This window comes from Acytostelium subglobosum (genome assembly GCF_000787575.1).
Source record: "Acytostelium subglobosum LB1 DNA, scaffold: scaffold4, whole genome shotgun sequence".
Taxonomy (NCBI): Eukaryota; Evosea; class Eumycetozoa; order Acytosteliales; family Acytosteliaceae; genus Acytostelium; species Acytostelium subglobosum.
In genome coordinates, this window is record NW_012236528.1 from 1229488 (window position 1) to 1251268 (window position 21781).

Genomic DNA, 21781 nt, shown 5'->3' on the forward strand with positions numbered 1-21781 from the left:
AGAGAGGAAGAAAGAGAAATAGGAGAGAGTGATCGGAGAGATAATAAATATTTGGATAACGTGTCTGCCTGCTGTCCAACAGCGAGCGCAGCCGCCTGGAAAATTGAATGAACGTTTATAGACTCTAGACTGGACTGGTTGGGTCCATTGGTGAATTCATTCGATTACTGCTACTACTTCCACTGCTGCTGTTGTTGTTGGTGTTGCCTGTACCGATCGCGCTACCACTTCCACCTGCTGCCGCCGCAGCAGCCGTCTGATTTGATGGAAGAGATACTAACTCTCTCTCCTTGAGTTTGTAATGTCTGTAATAACTGAATGATTGAATGAATGAATGAATGAATGAGTCAGTCAGCCAGCCAGCCCATCAATCAATCAATCAAGTTGCCATCACTTACCTTGGATAATGTGGAGCAAAGAATACATGGATAAAGTTCTTGATGATGCCTAGATTGAAGGGGTTGCCTTTCTTGAAGGATCGCTTCAGCTTCTCGTTGGTGGTGCGTCCAGTGGCAATGAGGAAGCAGTGGAAGCCGCCAAGACTGCCGACAAACATCAGACCGCCAAGTGCATATACAATGAGTATGATGGAGAGGTAGTGCGAGGCATTCAGGGCGTGTCCAAACACACTGGCCGAGCTATACATTGGATGATCCTCGCGCACTCGATGTGCGCTGATCACAATATGTGCTATGCAGAATCCAATGATGAAGCAGCACTTGAATCCAAGTGTTATCAAGAAGTACATAAAGAACTTATAATTCCTTCTTCCAATACAGTTGCCAACCCTTAAGTTTGGAGTGATTGATTGATTTTGAGTGAGTGGAATAGTTCAAGTGATTGAGTGATTGATTGTTTGGATGTTTGTTAGTTTCCTGGATCACATGATTGATGATGGATAGATGCTAGACATACCAAGGGCAATGATGATCAAAGTGCTCTATGCAACTATTACATATTCCACAATGATTGGCTCGTGGAGGCCGATATAAACTGCATGTCTCTGTGATTGATTGATTGATTGATTGAGCGTGAGTGAGTGATGACGACGAATGTCAAGGTCAACACCCGAGATAGATACATACCGCACCACTTAACCTCATGCTGTATTTCTCTAATGACTATGGTTTTGTACAATGGTTGCCTGTGGTCTGATGCGAATGGGTTCTCCTGATCGTTGTACACTCCTCGTGGAACAATGCCTGGATCAGTGTATGATGTAATAAATAGATAGACGAATGATACCAGCCACAAGAATATAGATATAGGATATATAGCTGCTGTCACATATTCTACAAACAATGGGCATCTGCGTTGGTTGTGAGTGATCATATGATTGATTAGTATGATTGATTAATATGATTGATTGATTGATTGATGATAAACATACACAGTCACTAAGAATGGTATCTCTGGTATGAACATAAGTAATATCGCAGATATAAAGTACATCTTGTCTGGACCTGTTATTAAACGGCCATTTAAGTAGCTCCTGTGATTGGGTTCATATCTTCTTGCCATTGTCCATGAACCTTTAAAGGTTTGATTCTCTGGCTATATATATATATATATATATGTATATCGATTGATTGATTGTTGTACTACTAATATATATATCTTTGTTTGATTACCGATCGACGACTGACCGACCGATAATCAGAACACTGATTTGATTTGATATGAATGATTGATTGATTGACTAAATGTTTGACTGAGTCAATATTTGTGTGTTTGTGTGTGTGATTGTATATCTGTGTATATGTGTATGTCTCGAACGACTTAGAGATACAAGTATACTCTCTCATTCACTCCTCTCACATGACCATGACAAACAACCCTTCATCACTCTGATTGATCAAAAAAAAAAATGATAGTGTAAATTTGGGGAGAAGCATCACAAAACAAAGGCTCATCAAAAACTTTTACAAAAAAAACACTCGATCCCAACCAACCTTTTTTTATCTCATTTCCATGAATGATCATACACGACAAAAATGGAACTTTTAATTTATTTATCCGTAAATTAAATATATGTAAATAAAATATACAGATAATATCTGTATATCAATAATAATAATATTAATAATAATAATAATAATAATACAAAACATCCAGGACAGAGGTTATCTTTACCCTTCCAACCTTCATTTAACCACACACAATTCAATCGATCGAACTTCTAACACTGAAGGGTGGGTGATGTATCATTTCATCTATTTGAATGAATAAATACACGTATTATATGTTTGAGTGTTGTCGTCAGGTCACTCAACACACCACTGCACCACACTACACAACATGTACTACTCAAAGTGGTTTATACATCCAACTCGTTTCCAATCAGGTTTGGTCAGACTGACTGACTGACTGACAGTTTGAAACTGGTTGACAGATTGACAGATTGACAGAATGAAGTGAATGAATGAGTACTACTCGAGATAATAAGTGTGCTGTTACCTCACAACTCCATCCATACCTTTTGTTATAAGAATATTATATCTGTACCAATCCACATCCTCTTCATTCCATCTTTCCTTCCATTCATTCATCATCTACATCAATTAGTATTATTAATTATTATTATTAAACTTTATACGTACTAATTAATTAATTAATACTAAATATTTTATTATTATTATATTATATTATTTTTATTATTATTAATAAACATGACAACCAGAACTTTCAAACAATTGATTCCATTGAATGCCGACCATTTCTATGCCATAACAGACACTGCCCATTTTGAAGAGTTCAATGGCACTCAGATGGACCAGAAGAAGATCCGTATCGTAGAGGAACGTGAAGATGTATGTCATTGATTGTGATTGATCATACTTGAATAATTAATTAATCATCCATCTATCAATCGAACATTAAAGGCCAACTCAATATATAGGACATTGTCAATTCAACCAAAGTCCAAACCAATGCCAGCAATATTGTCCAAGCTTGTTGGTTCCGATCCAGACTTGTCCTACATCCAAATGCAGGTAAAGTCAAAGACCAAGAGAGAGTTGGTATTCAAGAATGAAGCTGGTATTATGAAGGACTATATTCAGTATGTATTTGATTGATTGAATGAATGAACCATGTCCCTGACATACATACCTTCCATCCACCACCAAAGTATCAATGGTGTTATTAGTGTTGAACCAGTTGATGAAAACAGCTGCTACAAGGTGATCCAGATCACATATAACTTCACAGGACCTTTGTCATGGTTCTCGAGCAGACTCGAGAAGAACGTGTCTGCCGAGCAACAAAAGTCCATGGACATGATGCCATCCATCGTCACTGCCTACTTGCAACATCTCAAGGAGAATGGAATGTACATCACATCCAATGGCGCTGTCAAGATCACTCCACTTCCTGCTTCTGTTGCACCATCGTCCGAGTCCAACGCAACATCCCGATCAACCTGTCCATCGAGTGTCTCACCGATGCTGGATAGCACCAGCACCACAAAGGCCACAGCAGTTGCCGCTGCAGCTCAATAGATTATAGTGGTGGTAAAGTATATTACCACTTTATACATATTGCAATTACATTATTACAATACATATATACATAAAGAAATATCTTTATCTCTTCCAACTTGAATGACGGGGCAACTCTAGAATGAATGAAATGTTACAAAGTTACTCTATTCTTTGTTTTTACCTGAATGCTGGATACTTCGAAGTTGTTGTGAACATCTGTTTCATCTCATCACACACTTCAACTTAATTAATATTACATTATTATCCATCAACCTACATATACATTCATACATAAATATAACTACAATGGTATGAATGACATAGTTCACTGTTCGAGGGAACACAATATACTAACTCGAGCACACGTCCCCTCCGCCCATTGATTGATGATGATGATTGATGATGACAGGCATTATACTTCCGCGTAAAGAGAGCTGAGCAGACTATTTTCTTGCAGGCAGAACCAACAGACACTGTACAGAAGCTAAAGGGTGACGTTGCAATCATCAACAAGCTGACAGATAAACCAGCAGACTACATCAGATTCATTTATGATGGTGCTGTACTCGAGGACAAGAAGACAATCAACCAGCTCAACATCCCAAACGATTCAATAATCTGTCTGGTTTACAAGCAAGGTATGTTTGATATTGACCACAGTTAATGTCATTGATCGATGGATGTTATGTTGTACTAATCCCAACAATCAATCATTCACACTTATAAGCTGATGGATCTTATGAAGCCATCGCAGCATCAATCTTGGATCAATTGCAACAGAAGTAATGTCTCTCTCTATCCTTTGAAATCGAATGAATGCTTCACATAAACAGCAACAGTGTATTACTCGATATTGTCTACAATGTTCAATCATTCAATCAATCAATCAAACATTCCTCAAACCTTGTGATCACTGCGCACTCTCTCTTGGATCTTTGTTTAGCATAACGTTATGCTCTTGATAATGGAACCTTACCTGAGGTCCTTTCTTTCAAAGAAGACACAACGTTCTGTGGATTCATTTCAGACTAGAGCGACTATGATGATGGTCCACGATTTCAATGTATTGTTTTTGATCAAAAATAATGAGGATAAATCAGGTCTGCCATCGTGATGTGCCATAGTGAGTGTGGGTGTTTGTTCCTTGTCCTCAAGGTGTGAGATTGAATGATGCACTCCACTGTTAAGGTTTAGTTGATTGTCGTCTTACTGTACACACTTCCCTCCCGTTCATTCATTCACACTCAAAGTCATCATTTTCATTCATTCAATCAATCATTCACTAATTATCCACCAATCAATCAATCAAACACACACACACACACACGAACAAACACAACAACCCGGACCAACCTCACAACAACATCGAACCTTCTATTTATCCGTCGCTTCCCATTCATCAAGCATTGCATTAGATATCTTCTTCTTTTTCTTCTTCTTAATTCAATCATACATACACATACATACAATCAATCATATATTATACACAAATACAGTAGAGATAGAGGATGACAGATAGTCACGACGAGAATGTTAAAGAGGAGGTGGACAGCATCGATGATGTTGGATACTGGACTATATGTTGGATCTACATTGCATACGCCATCATCATTCTGATGGGCAAGTGGGCAGACATGACCGATAAAATCAGAGGACAGAGATACTTTACCACTCCAAAGGTATGTCACGTGACATGTCATCAGCTGGTTGATTGAATGAGTGATTGATTGATTGACACTTTGGACAACATCATATATTAGGGATACGCACCATTGTTTGTAGAGTTTGAGTACTTCTATCAGTTGCGTCTATATGGAAGAATCAAGGACTGCTGGGATAGACCCATTGCCAGTCTTCCAGGTGCATGGATCGATGTTATGCTCCGTACAAACAATCATTATACCAAGCCTTTGTCGTAAGTGTGATGGTCCACCACCAACGATCATGATCACATGACAGACATAACTGACTGACTGACTGACGACGACTCGCCAAACAAAACAGATTGACTGGAGTGAAGAAGAGATGTTTGAACTTGGGATCGTATAACTATTTGGGATTCGCTGATAACCAGGGACCTGTGGCTGAGTCTGCCATCTCTTCGTTGTACAAGTATGGCATATTTACATCATCAACACCAGCTGAGGATGGTATTACAGAGCCACTTAGACTGCTCGAGCAGGAGACAGCCCGCTTCGTCGGCAAGGAGGACGCACTGGTGTTTGAGATGGGCTTTGCCACCAACTCTGGCTCGCTGCCCGCCATCATTGGCAAGGGTGGTCTGATCATCTCGGACTCGCTGAACCACGCTTCGCTGGCCACCGGCTGCAAGAACACTGGCACCAAGATCAAGGTGTTCCGTCACAACGACACAAAGAACCTGGAGGAGGTGGTTCGCGAGTCCATCATCCAGGGCCAGCCCAAGACACACAGACCATGGACCATGATCCTCATCATCATTGAAGGTATCTACAGTATGGAGGGTGAGATGCCCAACCTTGCCGAGGTCGTAAGAATCAAGAAGAAGTATAATGTATGTTTTATGTTGATGATGACTATGGGCCAAGGCAGTCCTCGAGGATCACTCACTCACTCACTCAATCAATCAATCAATCAATTAGTGCTATCTATATGTAGACGAAGCACACAGCATTGGAGCACTTGGAAAGAGAGGACGTGGAGTGTGTGATCAGTGCAATGTAGACCCAGCAGATGTGGATATCCTGATGGGCACATTCACAAAGTCGTTTGGATCGATTGGTGGATACATTGCAGGTGACGCACCATTTATCAACTATTTGAGACAGAGCAGCTACTCGTACCTGTACGCCAACAGCATGGCGCCCGCCTGTGCCATGCAGGCCTACCAGGCGCTGCGCACCATCGCCGGCGAGGACGGCACAGATATTGGAGCGCGCAAGATCAAGCAGCTCAAGGACAACAGCAACTTCTTCCGCGAGCGTCTCAGACAGATGGGCTTCCAGATCCTCGGCGGTCGCGACAGCCCCGTCGTGCCCATGATGTTCTACAACCCATCCAAGATCTCTGCCTTCTCGCGTATGTGTCTGGAGCGCCACATTGCCGTGGTCGTGGTCGGCTACCCCGCCACGCCACTCACCGCCCCACGCGCCCGTTTCTGTCTCTCGGCTTCGCACACGCGCGAGGACCTCGAGTGGGCGTTGGAGCATCTGGAGGACATTGGAGAACAGCTGCAACTCAAGTACCGTACATACTAAACTTTAGATAGACCGACCAGTCGGTCGGGTATCCCCAATCGACCACTCCACAAATACACATTATAATATTAATATTAACTCATCGCGGCTGGAATTATTCCAGACGTGTTTATTGATTGATTGATTGATTGATTGATCGATTTGGATTGTCGTCTTGTCCATTTGGATAGTCTACCTACGGGCGTTGTGAATGGAATGATCCCCTACGTTAATGTATGATGGTTGAGGACTTGGAGGAGGAAGGGCTCGCGACCTTTGGAGGAGGACGAGAGAGAGGAAGAGTACCCTCTACGAGTAGTCTCTCCCAATGAAGTGTGCCACATCCAAGGTGTTTGTGGCCGACTTGTTCAAGTATCTCTCCCAGTGCAACAGTTGCAACTTGAGGTCATAATGTGGCCCAATAATCTTCCTTCGTTCCTAGAGTGGACGTTAATACACAAAGTGGAAGGTTGAATGACAGATGCTATTGCCGTTAACAAAGAGAGTGATTGTATGTTGTTACCTTTACATGATGGAATGCATCATTGAGTGTGTAGTTCAATTTATACATTAGGTAGGCTATGACTATGGTTGCGCTTCTTGATCTCCCTCTCTTGCAATGTATGATACACTTGCCCTTGGTCTGAGCAATGTCATCAATATGTTGGAACAGTTTGTAGAAGGTATCAAACTGATGTTCATCACCTACCCTATCCATAATCGGTAGTTTCAATTCATTGATGCCATCACGTTCATGATACACCTTTGACCTACATTCTTCAGCTAATCAATCATACATGGTTGTTAATGAATGCTTGTTCAATATTCATACAATCCTTATTCTTCGACTACATACCAACATTGATGACCAATGTAACACCTAATGATTTAAGGTTGTCTGGTGCACAAGCACCTTCACCGGCCAGATAGAGATAGGGCAGTATCTCAGTGGCACAGTCATATTCTTGTTGTTTGGATCTAAAGTGTGGATCTTCACGTTCTTCCAATTGTTCATTCAAAGTCTTTGCCTCCATGGCATGTCTATTGAATTTAAAGTGTACCATTCTATATAAATATATATGTAAAGTAGTAGTTATTGTAATGATAATAATAATAGTGTAAGTAATAGTAAATGAAACGAGTTAACGAGGTAAGATGGTCGATCCTGGATGGATCAAGGACTGGAAGGAAAAAAGAAAGAATGTGTGTTTCTCAATCGTTCATTCAAGCCAAACGTCGACTTGTCAACGTGTTCATCTCAATACAGTCAATGAATGTTATAACTTAAAGAGATATAATAAGTAAGGTAAGGATGATATGGCATGACATGTTTGTTTGTAAAGGCACATAAGTCATGTCAATTGAATTCATATAATGGTCGATAACGATGATCTCAGATTGTAATTAAACAACTTGTAAAACATGATGATTATGAGATGTTGATTGACTTTCAAACATGTCAATTTACATTGAGCATAAGTGTAAATGTCACAAAAGAGGATATTAATAGCTATTAGACACATTACCATTACATAAAGAATAAGCTTCCACACTGAAGACATACATGTAACCTACCACAAGACGACTTCCGAAGTATGACTCTTTTTAAAAGCTTTCAATGGAAAGAAAACAAAAAACCCATCAAAGAATCCCATCAAAACAAAGATATTTTGGTCAAATTCACAATGTCGATGTCGAATCACTCAGAGCACTGCAAATGGATGCATACCCGTCCACCTTACCCTTACATTACTGCCACCACAACCATCCATCCATCGACACGGAGACTGTGAACTGTCTATGGGTGTGACACGAAGATTTATAAGACCGTTTGATCTTCATTCCAAGCCATTCAATCAATCAACCAATCAAACAAAGAAACAAAATGTCAAAGACATATAACTATTTATTTATTTATTTAAGTTGTGTATTATTAGTATTATTAGGTTGCCAACCATTGGCTACCAATGCTGATTGTATAAATGGAAGTGCCAAGTCCATTTCACAGTACAACATCACCTTCACTTTTGACAAGCAGGTACCATGTGGTCAGTTTGTCAATGGTGACTACTGGGTCACACCTGCCCCCGCTGCTGCTGGCAGTGCCAGCCCCACAGTGACCATCATCTCAATCACACCAGACTTCAACGGAACTTTCCATGGATGGGAGGTCAACCCCACCAGCTGGGTCCAGAACGGCTTTGACTATGAGATTGATGGCTTCAACAAGTCACTCGTCCCCACTCTCCCCTATGCCGCCGCAGTCAACTCATCTGTCGTCAAGGCAATCTCAGAGACTGGTGTCGATCGTTGTGACAACCATCACGGCTGTCTGTTGACCGCCGCCGTGCTGACCGTGTTGGAGAAAGCACCACCCGCCAACACCTTCCGTCCATCATACTTTGGCAAGGTCAAGAAGCAGTACTCTGCCAACAACCTGCGTTCAAGCATCTTGCCCAACCTGGCTCCGACCGCTGAAACCCCCACCCACGCCTACATGATGTCGCGTTTCCAGCGTGTTCAGCTCGATCATTACAAGTACTGGCAGGGTCGCTACCTCCACCCAACACTCAACATGGCCGACTATGGTGCACAGATTGCCAGTGACTCTGGAGACGGAGCACTCTACCTCACCCTGAGCATGACTGTAGCCCAGAAGAAGGAGTTCCTGATCCTCTACACACAGGCTTGTTTGGACTATGCCGGTATGTTGTTTGCCGGCGTGACATGGCAGGCTGATGGTGGTCACGGCTCTGGTCGTAAGATGCCAGTGGCCTTTGCCGCCGTTATCACTGGAGACCAGGACATCTACAACAGGATCTCCAATGTCACACCAAACACATTCGGAGAGGATGGCCAGCTCTACTACAGCAAGAACGCCAGTCGCGTGCTTTGGGGCCAGATCGCCTGTACATGGGACGACTACTGGTACTACATTCTTAATGCTCCAGACGGACAGAAGGACTGCGCTGACCCATACGGATACATCGATGGTGGCATTCCAGACGAGTCCTCCTACCAGTTCTGCTGCACCTCTGCTTCGTGGAGATCGACTGCACTCGTTCTGCGCATCATTCCAGGTTTGGCCTGCGCTTTCAACTTTGACTACTTCTTGCAGTACGCTGATCGCTGGCACTATGGTGGAGTGTGGACCGCCCCAGACCCTTTCACCAAGAGTGCCCCAGGTGGTGTGCTTGGAACACCCAGTCGTTTTGGTACCTTGAATGGAACCCTTGCTGGACAAGGCTACTACTCTTCCGACTTCTCCCTCAACATGTGGAACACGTATCGTATGAGTGGATTGGCCAATCAAACATCAACTTGCACTGGACCATTCACCACTGCTGGTTCCACTACTTCCGCCGGCACCACCGTCTCACCAACAACCTCCACCTCGACCACTAGTGCAGGACCATCCACAACTACTGGCTCACCTGCCACTACCATCACCACTAGTGCTGGTCCATCCACAACCACCACTACATCGTCCACCTCTGCAGCTGCCACTACCTCTACCACCTCATCAACTACCACTGCCGCCCCATCTACCACCTCAACTACCACCTCTCGCCAACCAAGCAGTGCAATCAAGGTTGCTGTCTCTTCAATGATGTTGCTCGCCTTCATTTTTGTTGCCATCATGTTGTAGATGATTCAATAAAATAAACAGACCAATGTTATATTACGAACGATGTGTTTCCAGTGTGACAATGTTATTGATCAATCAGATCAGATCAGTCGTCTTCAGAACGGACATTCAGAAGACATTGTGGATGTATGTCTGTTTCCTTCAATGTGAGGTTATACTGTTGTTTGCCAAAGACCTTGCGAGGGAATGTCATGCTGAACTGATAGTTTTCCAACTCGACTCCAGAGCCATCCAAGAAGTATGCCAACTGAGTGCGTGAATGAATGTAGGGAGGAGGTTAGTGAGTGCACTACTACGATGAGCTGAACGGAACATACTGTTTGGATTGTGTCTGTTGAGTTGAACCTTCTCTCGATCTTGGTGTCGTCTGGTAGTTTGAAAATGATGTGTGTGGACTCTGGACCCTTTGGAGGCTCAGGGGGCACCAGCTTGCCATGACTCAACTTTTCACTCTTCTTGTTCTCAACAGCCTTTGCCTCTGCCAACACTCTCTTCTTCTCCTCTTCCTCCTTCCTTGCCTTCTCAATATCCGCTCTCAATGATTCCTGGTACTCCCTATTCTGTTCATCTACAATCCTCCTTTGAGCATCTGTTTCCTCCCTGTTGATTGTTATTTTGATCAACTTGTTAGTATTGATTGTTTGAGTAAGTGATTGGATGTGTATACATACTGCTCCTGTCTCAATCTTTGAAGTTTAACCTCATTGACAGTGATCTCGTTGACCAAGAGGTTGTAGAATTGGTCTCTGACAATATTAGCCTGCAATAGATGTAGAAGCTCAGGGGTTCCTCCTCCAAAGTTGGCAACGATGCCAACGATTGGATATCCCTCAAATGGTACCAATTGCAATAGTCTCTTCTCATCAGTTGGGTTGATCGTACCCACCCAGAATACATAGTTTGTGTTGATAAACTCAAAGATCTCCTCTGATGCCAGTATATCCCTATTATGAATGATTAGTACTCACTCATGAAATTCTTCCTTGGTGATTACTTACATGCAGAAGTTGTCAGCATTTGGATTCTGTGGACTGTGAAGGTAGGCAAGGACGAGCCTGCCAGTTCTGCGGGCCTCGGTCAGGGCATCTTTGTATGAACCTTGGAAGGGCGTTGGGACCAACATGTGGGCCATCTCGAGGTAGTCCGAGGCAAAGGAAGGGTAGGACACGCTGTCGAGGAACTCTGTCAGAGAGTTTCCAGTGCCAAAACGTGCGTTGTAGTTCTCGGCGAATTGATGCTGTCTATAGATATCATTGTCTTGTATGTTGTCATCATTGTTTTGATCATCATTGTTTTCATCTTCATAGTCCATATCCTGATCGGCATCAATATACTCTGGCTGAGGTGGTACGAATGGACGTGGATGTGGAATGAAATGTTGAGGAATATGTGGAGGTTGAGGTTGAGGTTGAGGATGAGGTGGTAGTACTTGTGGTTGAATATGTGGCTCTTCCACTACTGCAGGCTCACCAGTGGCATCAGCCACCTCAACCATCTCAATATTCTTCAATTCCATTGCTGCCAATTCAGTCTCATTCTTATCTAATATCATGTTGAATTGTATTAATGATTAGTATGTAATAATACATATGTTTAAGTTAAACTTGTCAACAATAGACATACTATCTAACAGACCAAGTAACATCTGTTTATGTATTGGTACATTTGTATACATCTCTAGTTGACTCTTCAAGTCAAACACAGTAGCATGTAGTGGCAGTGTAATTGGTAAAGAGTTGTTATCGAACAACACATCGAATGATATATTCTCGTCCATCTTGCTTGAGTGTGTGTAAGTGTCTATAACAACTATCTAACTATATAACTATCTAACTATCTTATTATCTTTGTACTTATGTCTTATTATCTGTTTTGTGTTGTGAATAAAGTTGTAAATAGTGGATGTTCACACTCACACCCAAGTTTAGTTTGTTAATATGACTGGCATTTATTGTTTGTGTGTTTGTGTGTGTTGGTGTTGTGTTGGTGTGTTTGTGGTTTGTGATGAGAATGAATGAATGAATGAATGAGATTGACTTGGACTTGCTTGGACGTGGACCTTGACATTGTGGAACATGTTGTCTACTTCCATCATTATGATCCATATATCCTATCCATCATACATATATACATCCAAATGCTCCATTCACAAATCAATGATTGATCCAAGAACGGCAGAGGTTCGTGAGAAATAGACGACCTGCTGCATGGGTTTGATTACTGACTGACTGACTGACTGATGGCTGACTGACTGGCTGACTGACTGTAAGGTTACATGGACCATATGTAATGATATGCTGCTGGGCTAGACGGACGTTCGGACGGACTTATGGACGGTCTGGCTGTCGTGACAGTCTGCTACACATAAGAAGAAGGTGATTCAGAGGAGGAGTGCACGGCTGTGTGTCTGACTCAAGAGTTTGGAAATACAAAGTCTGGATTTGGCAGGAACTCGTGGCGTGCAAATGTGAATGAGATGCAGTGCTCACGGATGAATCGCCTGGCCTTCTGACGCTCGGCCTCTGTCTCCTGCTTGTTGATGTGGTCGTTGTATCGATCGTTCGTGACAATCATCGCGCCATGCTTCTTGGCGTACTGAATGGCATAGCTGTCGTCATAGTCCTGGGGCGGCGTCATGCACACCAGTCCCTTCTCAACCAGCTCGTTGAACATCTTCATGTCGTCGACGAATGGCTGGAAGTCAGTGATGCGCATCGGTGCGTTGGGGCCGGATGGCTTGCGCGTGGCCACATGTTCGGGGACGAATGTGATCACTTCGAAGCCTCTCTGCGAGTAGTACTCGATGGCCTTTTTGATGGCCAACACTGAGAACGTCTTGCTGTTGCCGTACTTCAAAGCCACGTTTGGTCCATCGATGACGATCATTGGCGACCTGTTCTTTTTGGACTTTTGAAAGACGGCAGAGTCGGAAGGCACCTCAATGAGGCCGCGTGCGCCAGGAACTGGTGGCTGAGACAGCTTGGTGTTGGTCTCTGCAATCGTAGTTGTAGTACTGGTGCTCTTTGTTGTGGCAAGGGTCTCCCCGTTCCAAAGGATGGTCTCGCCATCATCATCCTCATCGTCGTCGTTGGTGCTTGCCTGTACCTGTGCCTGTGTTTGAGCCTGAGCCTGAGCTTGAGACTGTGTTTGAGTTTCGTCCTTAGTCTGGTCTTGTGCAGGCTCATGAGGCTGATGCTTGTGATGGTTCTCAACGCTGAAGATCTTGCCAATGTTGCCAACGATCAGGTCTTTGATGATGGTCGTCTCTTTGCGCTTCTCAACAAGCACGCGATATCCTTGTACCTCATGCTTGACGTCACCCACTTTGCAGGGCACCTTGCACTCCTTGAGTATGCCTCCATATGTGAAGCCACCCTTGCTACGGGGTACTAGCGCGATCTGATTGGGCGCAAACTTGCTCACGGGAGAGAAGACCAGGTTGTGTAAGTCCTTCAGCGATGCCTTTTGACCGATTGCACGTATGGGCGCAGCCGAGGTTGTTGGCAGCGGGTTGGCGGGGAGGTTGGCGATCGAGTCGGCGGTCTTGGGCACCTTGTCGCGTGAGACCAGCTTGCCGAGGTAGGATGCTGGCAAGTCCTTGAAGAGGTTCTCCTTCTTGGCGCCGGATGGGTAAATGGCGCGGTAGTTGACTCCGGGATGATGCACGCTTGTGTCGTGATGACACTGGTTGGAGGCGATGACCTCGTGAATCTTTCCGTAGGTCAGGCCGCCACGTGAGCGCGGCACCAACACAATCTCATGCAACGCAAACTGGTTGGACGCGGTGAATGTCACGGTGTCCATGTCAAAGGCGGTGGGGAGCTCGCCCAATGTGCGGCCAACCAGTCTCTCCTCCTTGTACTGCTTCTTCAGCAATGCAATGTCCAATTGTTGTTGTACGCTCTCCTGATTTGCTGCAGCGGATACTTCGCTTGTTGATGTTGCTGTGGCTGTGGCTGCAGAGTTTGGTGTGCCATTCCTGCTGTTGTTGCTGTTGTTGTTGCTGGCGGACTTCTTTGGCGTCCTCTCTCTTGGCTCAACCTTCTTTGGTGTCCTGTTGTTGGAGGCACGAGGGATGGGCTTAGTCTCTGAGCTTGGAGTGTGCTGCTTGGCATCCTTGTCAGCAGCAGCGGCAGAGGTCTTGGTTGGAGTGAACATCTTGTTGACTTGTTCTAAAGTGATAAAGATCGAGTTAGTGATTGAAATCATCGTGCCAACGCGATGGCCGTACATACCTATATTGGCGTCGTTTCTCTGAAGGATCTTGACAACTTGTTGCTCCTTCTTGGCACTGCCTGGACTCTTTGATTTGGACTTGTACCTTCCATTGCCACTGCCTTGTGAGTGATTGTTGTTGTTGTTGTGGTTGTTTGATTGCTTCTTTGATGGGGTTGATGCAGAGGCTGAAAGGACCTCGGCACCAGACGTTGGCTCAAACTGCTTCCTTGTCCTGTCCTGAGCACCCATGGGGGAGGATGTCGATTGAGGGAAGGTCGAGATACTGTGAGCCTTGAGTGGCAGGGCGGCGGGCTCGTCTTCACTGTCATCACTCTCACTGCGATTGGCAATTGTGGCACCGCGACCCATTCTTCGACGTGGCTGACCCTGAATGGAGGAACGTGGGGCGCCCAACTGATTGAACTCGTCATCTTCGGACGATTCCGTGTCGCTGTCATTGTCATTATCGTTGGGGTCGAAGCGATTGGCTATGCCGCCATGCAGGTAGGGGTGGCTTCCATTCATCATGTACGGGTGGATGGTGTTGCCATGCATTGCATACGGGTCGACAAAGACATCGTCATCATCACTCTCGCTCTCATAGTTGTCATTGATGTCGATAAAGTCGAAACATGAAGCGATCAGCGTGTCATTGTCGCTGTCACTATTCATGTTCATTGTTGATAGTTGATTATTGTTTGTTTGTTGTTTGATTGGATTGAATTTTTGGAATGATTGAATGAATGATTGATTAAGTTATTGATATCAAATGGTGACTTGTGGACGATATATATTGGCTATGTACGACGTTGATGATGACGATGATATTGACGTGTCGACAATGAGACAAGCTTGCATGTTGCACAATGATAGTAATAGATAATTCCTTTGTATCACTTGTGAGTTAGTGAGTGAGTTGAGTATTCTCCTTTGTTGTTGTTGTAGTTGTTGTTTGCTTGGTTGGGCTACTAATCCACTACTGCTGCTGTTACTGCTACTGCGCTGCTACTGAATGAATGACTCTGACTGACTGACTGACTGAGTATATCTCACCTGCTTCTGTCTGCAGTGAACGTTCCTCTCTCTTCAAAATGAACTGAACTGACTACTGAACTAAACTTAAAACTAAAAGTTATATTTTGTTATTTACAATCATAAATGAGATGATGTATGTATATTAGATATAGATATTGATAAAGATATGATAGATAATAGATATAGATAAAGATATATATGTTATTATGAATGAATGAATGAAACGAAAGTGAGTTAGTAACAACAAAATTAAGGGAATAAAAAAGAGAGAATTGTGCTGAAGTGAGGGTTTGAGGGAAGTTCCTTCAACTTTGACTTGCCATTGCAAGTCAGAGATAGTTAGTTGAACTCTCAAAGAGATAATAGATAATAATAATAATTTGTTATTAATAACATAGCAAGCTATTTGTGTAAACGTTGTTGTCCTGATCGAGCGGGCTTGGACAGTGCAAAGATTGAGATGACCACTACCATGCAGACGACCAGGCTAGAGGCCACAGGGAAGAAAATGTCGTACCAAGCAGACGATGATGTTGACGAAGTTGACGACGGTGTAGTTGATGATTTCGAGTCAATGTCCTTGTCCTTGTTGGACGATGATGATGACTCGTTATTGTTTTGCATTGACAATGTGTTCATGATGGCAGATAGTTCTTGATCGATGGCGTGCTCGGCCTGTTGGCGCCTCTCACGCATCAGTCGACTGTTCAACTCCATCTGGTGTAGCAGATTCTCAACGTTGGACAGTTGTTGCTCGGTCGCACCATTCGTCGAGGAGTGCAAGGAGGATGTCGACGAGCACGGCGACGACATGATCGACGACGGCTGTGAATCACTCGCGTATATATTACTGTAGCCACTGTTGTTGCTTATATTGTTGTGCCCGCTGTTGTTGTTACTGCTGGTAGTCTGCTGTAGGTTGTTGGTCATCATCTCGGACAACGATATCTCAATCTTGAGCAGACTCTGTGTCGTGTGTTGGGTGTAGTCGCGCAGGTCTTCCAGGTCGTGCTTGAGGTAGTCCTCAATCTCTTCAGTCTTGCAGTCTACGCTCCAGTTCTTAAACTTATGTACATTCTTATCTCGCCTACTACTGCTGTTGCCGCTGGCGCTGGTGCTGTTGTTGCTCTTCCTTCTTCGACGAGTCGGTGGTGGATCGGAGTGATGGACATGCCCACGATGTTGAGTTGGATGATGCTCCAATGGGTATCGATATTGTTTGATTGTTTGTGATTGTGATTGAGTTGCTAACTGTTGTTGTTGTTGTTGTTGCTGACGCGCCAACTCTTGCTCATTTTGTTGATGTTGTATCAGCTGTGCTTGCAACATCTTTAGTCGTTCAATCTTTATAGCATCGATGCGCTCTTGAACAATGTCGACGTATTGTGTGGCAGAAGCAGCGGCGGCCTTGATAATGAACACTTCAAATAGGTGACCGACCATGTACATGTTGAATGTTGTGCGCAGTGTAAGTTCCAGTTTGATCTGATTGTTGGTCTGCTTCGACAGTATCCACTCGGTCTCCACATTGAAGTAATCGCCCATTATATCTGGTCTGTAGTTTGTTGTTATACGTGTGATATCTGCTGCGCCTTGTGTCATCGGCGTCGGCGCATATATACACTGTTGCTCGACGATCGACGTTGCATCCTTGCCAATCAGCTTGCGTATTGATGGTGGGGCATTGATTGGTGCCTGAAATGATATAGATCTAGTCTCTGATCCACGCGGTATTGTAGTAGTAGTTGTAGTTGTAGTAGTCCATGGTGTGAATGATATATTGATGTCGCCTCTGGCTAGATGATACTGTCGTTGACCATCCTCATCCTTGTAAATAGTTAAGAAGTCTGCTATTGTGCATTCGAATGTTCTAATAACCTTCTCTTCTTTCATTTCTTATCTCTAATATCAATTCAATGCAATCAATATCAACATCTCTCTATAAAAATCTTTGTATCACTAACTTGTTGTATGAAAACTGATCTGAGAATGACAACCAATCACAAGTTCCCTCTTTTTTTTCAAAGTTGAACAACCCTCGCCCTTACCCTTGCCCTTGCCCTTGCCCTTGCCCTCACCACAACCCAACCCTTATGGTTGGACTCTATTTATAAGCTTTTGGATTTATTAGGGATGACCATCAAGTAGATTATCCCTTTATTTATTCTTGATTAATTAATTGATTATAGTTTCTGGAATCCAATATTTATTCTGGTGTCAGCAGTGAGAGTGAAGCAGTACTTATTGTTGTCCAATGTGTTATCTTGATTCAACACAGGCACACGTTGGTAACCAGGATGGATTGTTGACGACACGCAATATCCACCATAGTATAGGTTGAAATCGCCGCCTGTGGCCGATGGTGTAATGGTGACTGAATCTCCTTTCGCACCCTCGACCGTAACACTTATCACCTGGTCGGTAAAGTAGTGGTCTACTGGAGCGTTGAACACATTGTCTTTGTTGATGTCATCCCAGACGAATGCAGAAAGTACGAATATCTTCCTCCTGAATCCAACGTTGACCGTCTTGTCTGCACCGAGAGTGAAACAGAAGTTGTTGTTGGCGTCGAATGAGTTGTCGTTGTTGAGAACAGTCAAATGATTAAAGAACTGTGAGGGAGCGGGCAGGGTTGTGGACATGCAGTAATCACCAGCAAACAAGTTGTTGAATTGGTAGCCTGGGTTGTTGGCCGTGGTGGTCTGTGTGTTGACCAGAGTACCATTCTTGAACTTGAGGGAGAAATCGATGTTGGCGAGGAATGGCTCATCAGTTCTAACATCACTGTCATCAATGTTGAATGAGTTGTAATCACTAGTGACGGCAACACGCTCATATCCAGTTGGGATTGATGCAGACATGCAGTAGTCACCAGCAAGAACATGATTGAAAGAGTATGATGGGTTGGTGGCCATGGTCACTTGGGCGGCTACAACACTGCCATCACTCTTCCTCTTGAGATGATTGAACAGCTGATCATCTTCCTCAGTCCAATCAAACTTGGCTCCCTTCTTCATGAACCGTCCCAACTTCAGTGTGGTAGCTGAGTAGTTGTCAATGTAGTGTCTGTGGTAGGCAAGCAGACCTAAGAACCCGGCGAGTTGTTCCTTCGAGTGTGGTCTCTCCCAGTCATGAATTGCTTGAAGTTTTGCCCGAGTGGGTTTGACAGCATATTTACATACACCATACCTACCTAACTCATATGATTCCAATACCTACATTATACTATGATCATCTATCCACAACCTAGTGGAGTAAATAAATTAGCAAATGGATTTGTTCCCCCCTCTGGCAGTGAGCCACAACACAATAAAACTCTACAATAATAAGAGGCTCCACATCAATTCCAAAGTAGAGGAAAATCACCTTTAATTGTCTACCCTTTGATCAGTAATCATTGGTATAACATATGTGGTTTGACGGTCAATGTAGTACTAATTTTAATATCGTAGATAAAATTATTCAGTGTGCTAATATTTAGCCCATGCATTAGTGCTTTGAGACCTGAATAATAATAGGGTAAGTGAATTGGTACATCACTAGTAAATATTGTGATGTGGTTAAATGTGGCAATCAGTGAATAAATGAATGAATGAATGTGGAGGGGAAGAATTTCACCTCTAGTAGTAGTAGGGTAATCCTAGATCAATAAATTATCGATAGTAGGTAAGGCCTTACTTTATTAAACCCCACAGTGCTGTCTGAAAGTTTGATGGAGATGAGGTGTATCCATTTTTGGACAAAGTTTTCCTCTTTAAGCAATCTAACAATGGTTAACCATTGTACGAACAAAACCATCGTAGTATTATCACAAAAATCAAACTCAAATACATACATATACATATACATATACATACATTTAGACTTCTAATATCTAATAATATGTTAAATTTTAAATATGCCATCTCCAAGTCATGGAACATCATTTTAAACTCGATAGGAAACGTGGAATGATGAAGGAGTTAAAGAAGTGGCACGGTGTTACATTCAACAGCAGCAGCAGCAGCAGCAGCAGTAGCAGCAACAGTAGTAGTAGTAGTGACAATGGTGGCAGAACTAGCACACACTCGCAAAGTAATGATCGCATTGATCGATCATCAAGTCAACCAAACAGCCATTCAGTACCCAGCAGCAGTGGATACTACACACATCGATCCCCGAGCCAACTTGTCAGTCAGTCAGTGACTTGTAGTGGATACACCAACAGCAGTAATAGTAGAAGTAGTAGTAGAACAACCAGACCAATTGTATTAGGGCGCAACTACCCATCCGACATTAATGCCCAACAAGAAGCTACAGTCATTGACTTGTCCGAAGGCACTGATGATATGCTATTGGAAGAGTTTGAGAACCCAGTTTTCGACTTGTTGAGGGCACCGATGCAAGAGCGATTTGGACTTAGTGATTGCTCAATCAACAACAACAACAACAGCAACAACAACAACAACAACAATAGCAACAGTACCCGTGTTCCTGTCGAGTGTACTCACATAGGCTGTGGAACCATTTTGAGCAAGCACAACTTACCTGCTCATCTACGAAAGGATCATCATCAATTTAACAATCTCTGTGAAGGTTGTCTCAGGATCAAAGAATTGGATGAGAGGCAGGCTGAGAGAAAAAGGCTGTCTGGAGGCTGCTAGTTTAAACGAAGGAAATATATATCAGCAAGAGACTGGACAGCAGACGGATGTATTTATTAATTGATTGAATAATAAATGTAAAGATAATAAATCAATATTATTTAAAATAATAATAATAATCAAAGTCCAGACTGCTCCAGGGAGCTCGGCAGACAACCCATCATACACTTTCAACAATGTTGTTACTACTACAGCTGTCTGCATCAACTGGATTCAACTGTGTCCAACATAACTTGGATTATTAATGGAAGGGTAGAGTAGTCTGATCGCCACCACGATGAAGGTGATTGATTTTTGGTGTCAGGCCATAATTAAATGTTTATATACTACTACGAGACAAGAATGTAAGCGCAAAGGCTTGGTATCGCGGTCGATAGGATTGTTGTCCAATGTGGTCGGAAGGATGGAAGGATGAAGGATGGAAGGCGGGAGGAGGAGGGGGGCGCTCGACTTAGAGACGACGACCTCTGTGACCACCCTTTCTTCTGGTGGAGTCGGTTGGGATTGGGGTAACATCCTCAATACGACCGATCTTCATACCAGAACGGGCCAGAGCTCTGAGGGCAGACTGGGCACCTGGACCTGGGGTCTTGGAGCCGTTTCCTCCGGTGGCTCTGAGCTTGATGTGGAGAGCGGTGATTCCGAGCTCCTTGCATCTGGCAGCGACATCCTGAGCGGCCATGGTGGCGGCGTATGGGGAGGACTCATCACGATCAGTCTTAACCTTCATACCACCTATATTATTTGATTTGATTGTTTGAGTGAATCGATATGATTAATCATCATGTCCTCTTGATCTAACTGTGGTGTGAATGCCCTCGAGTAGCCGTCTCATCGTCGTCATAATTGTGATCGTCGTCGTCATTGTGTTGCTCGCAATAGATATGTCGTCTGTTTGTTTGACTCGCGCATCATCATCATCTTGAGTACCTGTCCAATGTTTGATCGACATATCGCATATCGTATGATCGCAATGAGGTAGGTCTACACGAGGGATTGACATGGAGTGAGCTGTGTGAGTGAAGACCTACCAGTGACACGGACGATGGTCTCCTTTGATGAGAGATCAGTCACATGAACGAAGGTATCGTTGAAGGAGGCAAAGATGTGAGCAACAGCCAGGACCTCTTCACCTGGTCTGTTACCGATCTTGTTAGCAAGATTCTCAACCTGCTTTGGGACGGAGACTTTCTTGGACTAAGGGTAGATTGTTGTGACGATATGTTAATATGTCATTGATCTTTGTATCCTGTATAGATCAATCCATGCAATCCATTCAATCCGTCATTCATATCATCGCTTGATCGTCGTCTCTATGTGATGATATATACCATTGTGTATCAAGTAGGAGCTAAAAAGGAGGAACAGGATATGAGATACTTCAACTTGTACTCATCTTGCACGCGAGGACTCACCAACACACCCGTGTGTGAGTAAATTAAAATTAAATAAAAATTAAAGTCGTCCAGTTTTTTTTGAAGTTCGATTCATTCCATCTTGACGTCCCATTCGAGTTGTCAACTTGGGTCATCTTAAGAT

At 43.5% G+C, this 21781-nt stretch overlaps 11 protein-coding genes across 11 annotated transcripts; 4 read left to right on the plus strand and 7 right to left on the minus strand.

The window, feature by feature from the left end:
* Positions 1-127: 127 nt before the first annotated feature.
* Positions 128-1521, minus strand: SAMD00019534_026550 (hypothetical protein; the record flags this gene model as incomplete). The annotated part of the gene is made up of 5 exons (XM_012901953.1): positions 128-314; positions 399-788; positions 916-1003; positions 1086-1309; positions 1391-1521. Coding segments are annotated over 5 exons (1020 nt in total), but the record flags the coding sequence as incomplete, so codon positions are not given.
* A 1148-nt stretch (positions 1522-2669) lies between these two features.
* Positions 2670-3500, plus strand: SAMD00019534_026560 (hypothetical protein; the record flags this gene model as incomplete). The annotated part of the gene is made up of 3 exons (XM_012901954.1): positions 2670-2810; positions 2883-3061; positions 3131-3500. 3 exons carry the CDS (start codon positions 2670-2672, stop codon positions 3498-3500), a joined length of 690 nt encoding a protein of 229 aa, XP_012757408.1.
* Positions 3501-3788: 288 nt separating this feature from the next.
* Positions 3789-4265, plus strand: SAMD00019534_026570 (hypothetical protein; the record flags this gene model as incomplete). Its single annotated transcript, XM_012901955.1, has 3 exons — positions 3789-3791; positions 3892-4120; positions 4210-4265. Coding segments are annotated over 3 exons (288 nt in total), but the record flags the coding sequence as incomplete, so codon positions are not given.
* Positions 4266-4990: 725 nt separating this feature from the next.
* On the plus strand, positions 4991-6718 carry SAMD00019534_026580 (hypothetical protein; the record flags this gene model as incomplete). Its single annotated transcript, XM_012901956.1, has 4 exons — positions 4991-5161; positions 5243-5397; positions 5487-6015; positions 6104-6718. 4 exons carry the CDS (start codon positions 4991-4993, stop codon positions 6716-6718), a joined length of 1470 nt encoding a protein of 489 aa, XP_012757410.1.
* A 288-nt stretch (positions 6719-7006) lies between these two features.
* SAMD00019534_026590 (hypothetical protein) lies at positions 7007-7731 on the minus strand (the record flags this gene model as incomplete). Its single annotated transcript, XM_012901957.1, has 3 exons — positions 7007-7135; positions 7221-7480; positions 7554-7731. 3 exons carry the CDS (start codon positions 7729-7731, stop codon positions 7007-7009), a joined length of 567 nt encoding a protein of 188 aa, XP_012757411.1.
* An 851-nt stretch (positions 7732-8582) lies between these two features.
* SAMD00019534_026600 (hypothetical protein) lies at positions 8583-10346 on the plus strand (the record flags this gene model as incomplete). Its single annotated transcript, XM_012901958.1, has 1 exon — positions 8583-10346. One exon carries the CDS (start codon positions 8583-8585, stop codon positions 10344-10346), a length of 1764 nt encoding a protein of 587 aa, XP_012757412.1.
* An 85-nt stretch (positions 10347-10431) lies between these two features.
* SAMD00019534_026610 (hypothetical protein) lies at positions 10432-12123 on the minus strand (the record flags this gene model as incomplete). Its single annotated transcript, XM_012901959.1, has 5 exons — positions 10432-10593; positions 10664-10946; positions 11018-11290; positions 11345-11888; positions 11970-12123. 5 exons carry the CDS (start codon positions 12121-12123, stop codon positions 10432-10434), a joined length of 1416 nt encoding a protein of 471 aa, XP_012757413.1.
* A 635-nt stretch (positions 12124-12758) lies between these two features.
* Positions 12759-15236, minus strand: SAMD00019534_026620 (hypothetical protein; the record flags this gene model as incomplete). Its single annotated transcript, XM_012901960.1, has 2 exons — positions 12759-14518; positions 14582-15236. The coding sequence occupies 2 exons, from the start codon at positions 15234-15236 to the stop codon at positions 12759-12761; spliced, it is 2415 nt and encodes an 804-aa protein (XP_012757414.1).
* Positions 15237-16001: 765 nt separating this feature from the next.
* On the minus strand, positions 16002-17492 carry SAMD00019534_026630 (hypothetical protein; the record flags this gene model as incomplete). The annotated part of the gene is made up of 2 exons (XM_012901961.1): positions 16002-17149; positions 17222-17492. The coding sequence occupies 2 exons, from the start codon at positions 17490-17492 to the stop codon at positions 16002-16004; spliced, it is 1419 nt and encodes a 472-aa protein (XP_012757415.1).
* Positions 17493-17782: 290 nt separating this feature from the next.
* On the minus strand, positions 17783-18616 carry SAMD00019534_026640 (hypothetical protein; the record flags this gene model as incomplete). Its single annotated transcript, XM_012901962.1, has 1 exon — positions 17783-18616. One exon carries the CDS (start codon positions 18614-18616, stop codon positions 17783-17785), a length of 834 nt encoding a protein of 277 aa, XP_012757416.1.
* A 2080-nt stretch (positions 18617-20696) lies between these two features.
* On the minus strand, positions 20697-21576 carry SAMD00019534_026650 (hypothetical protein; the record flags this gene model as incomplete). The annotated part of the gene is made up of 3 exons (XM_012901963.1): positions 20697-20977; positions 21274-21439; positions 21574-21576. Coding segments are annotated over 3 exons (450 nt in total), but the record flags the coding sequence as incomplete, so codon positions are not given.
* Positions 21577-21781: the final 205 nt, after the last annotated feature.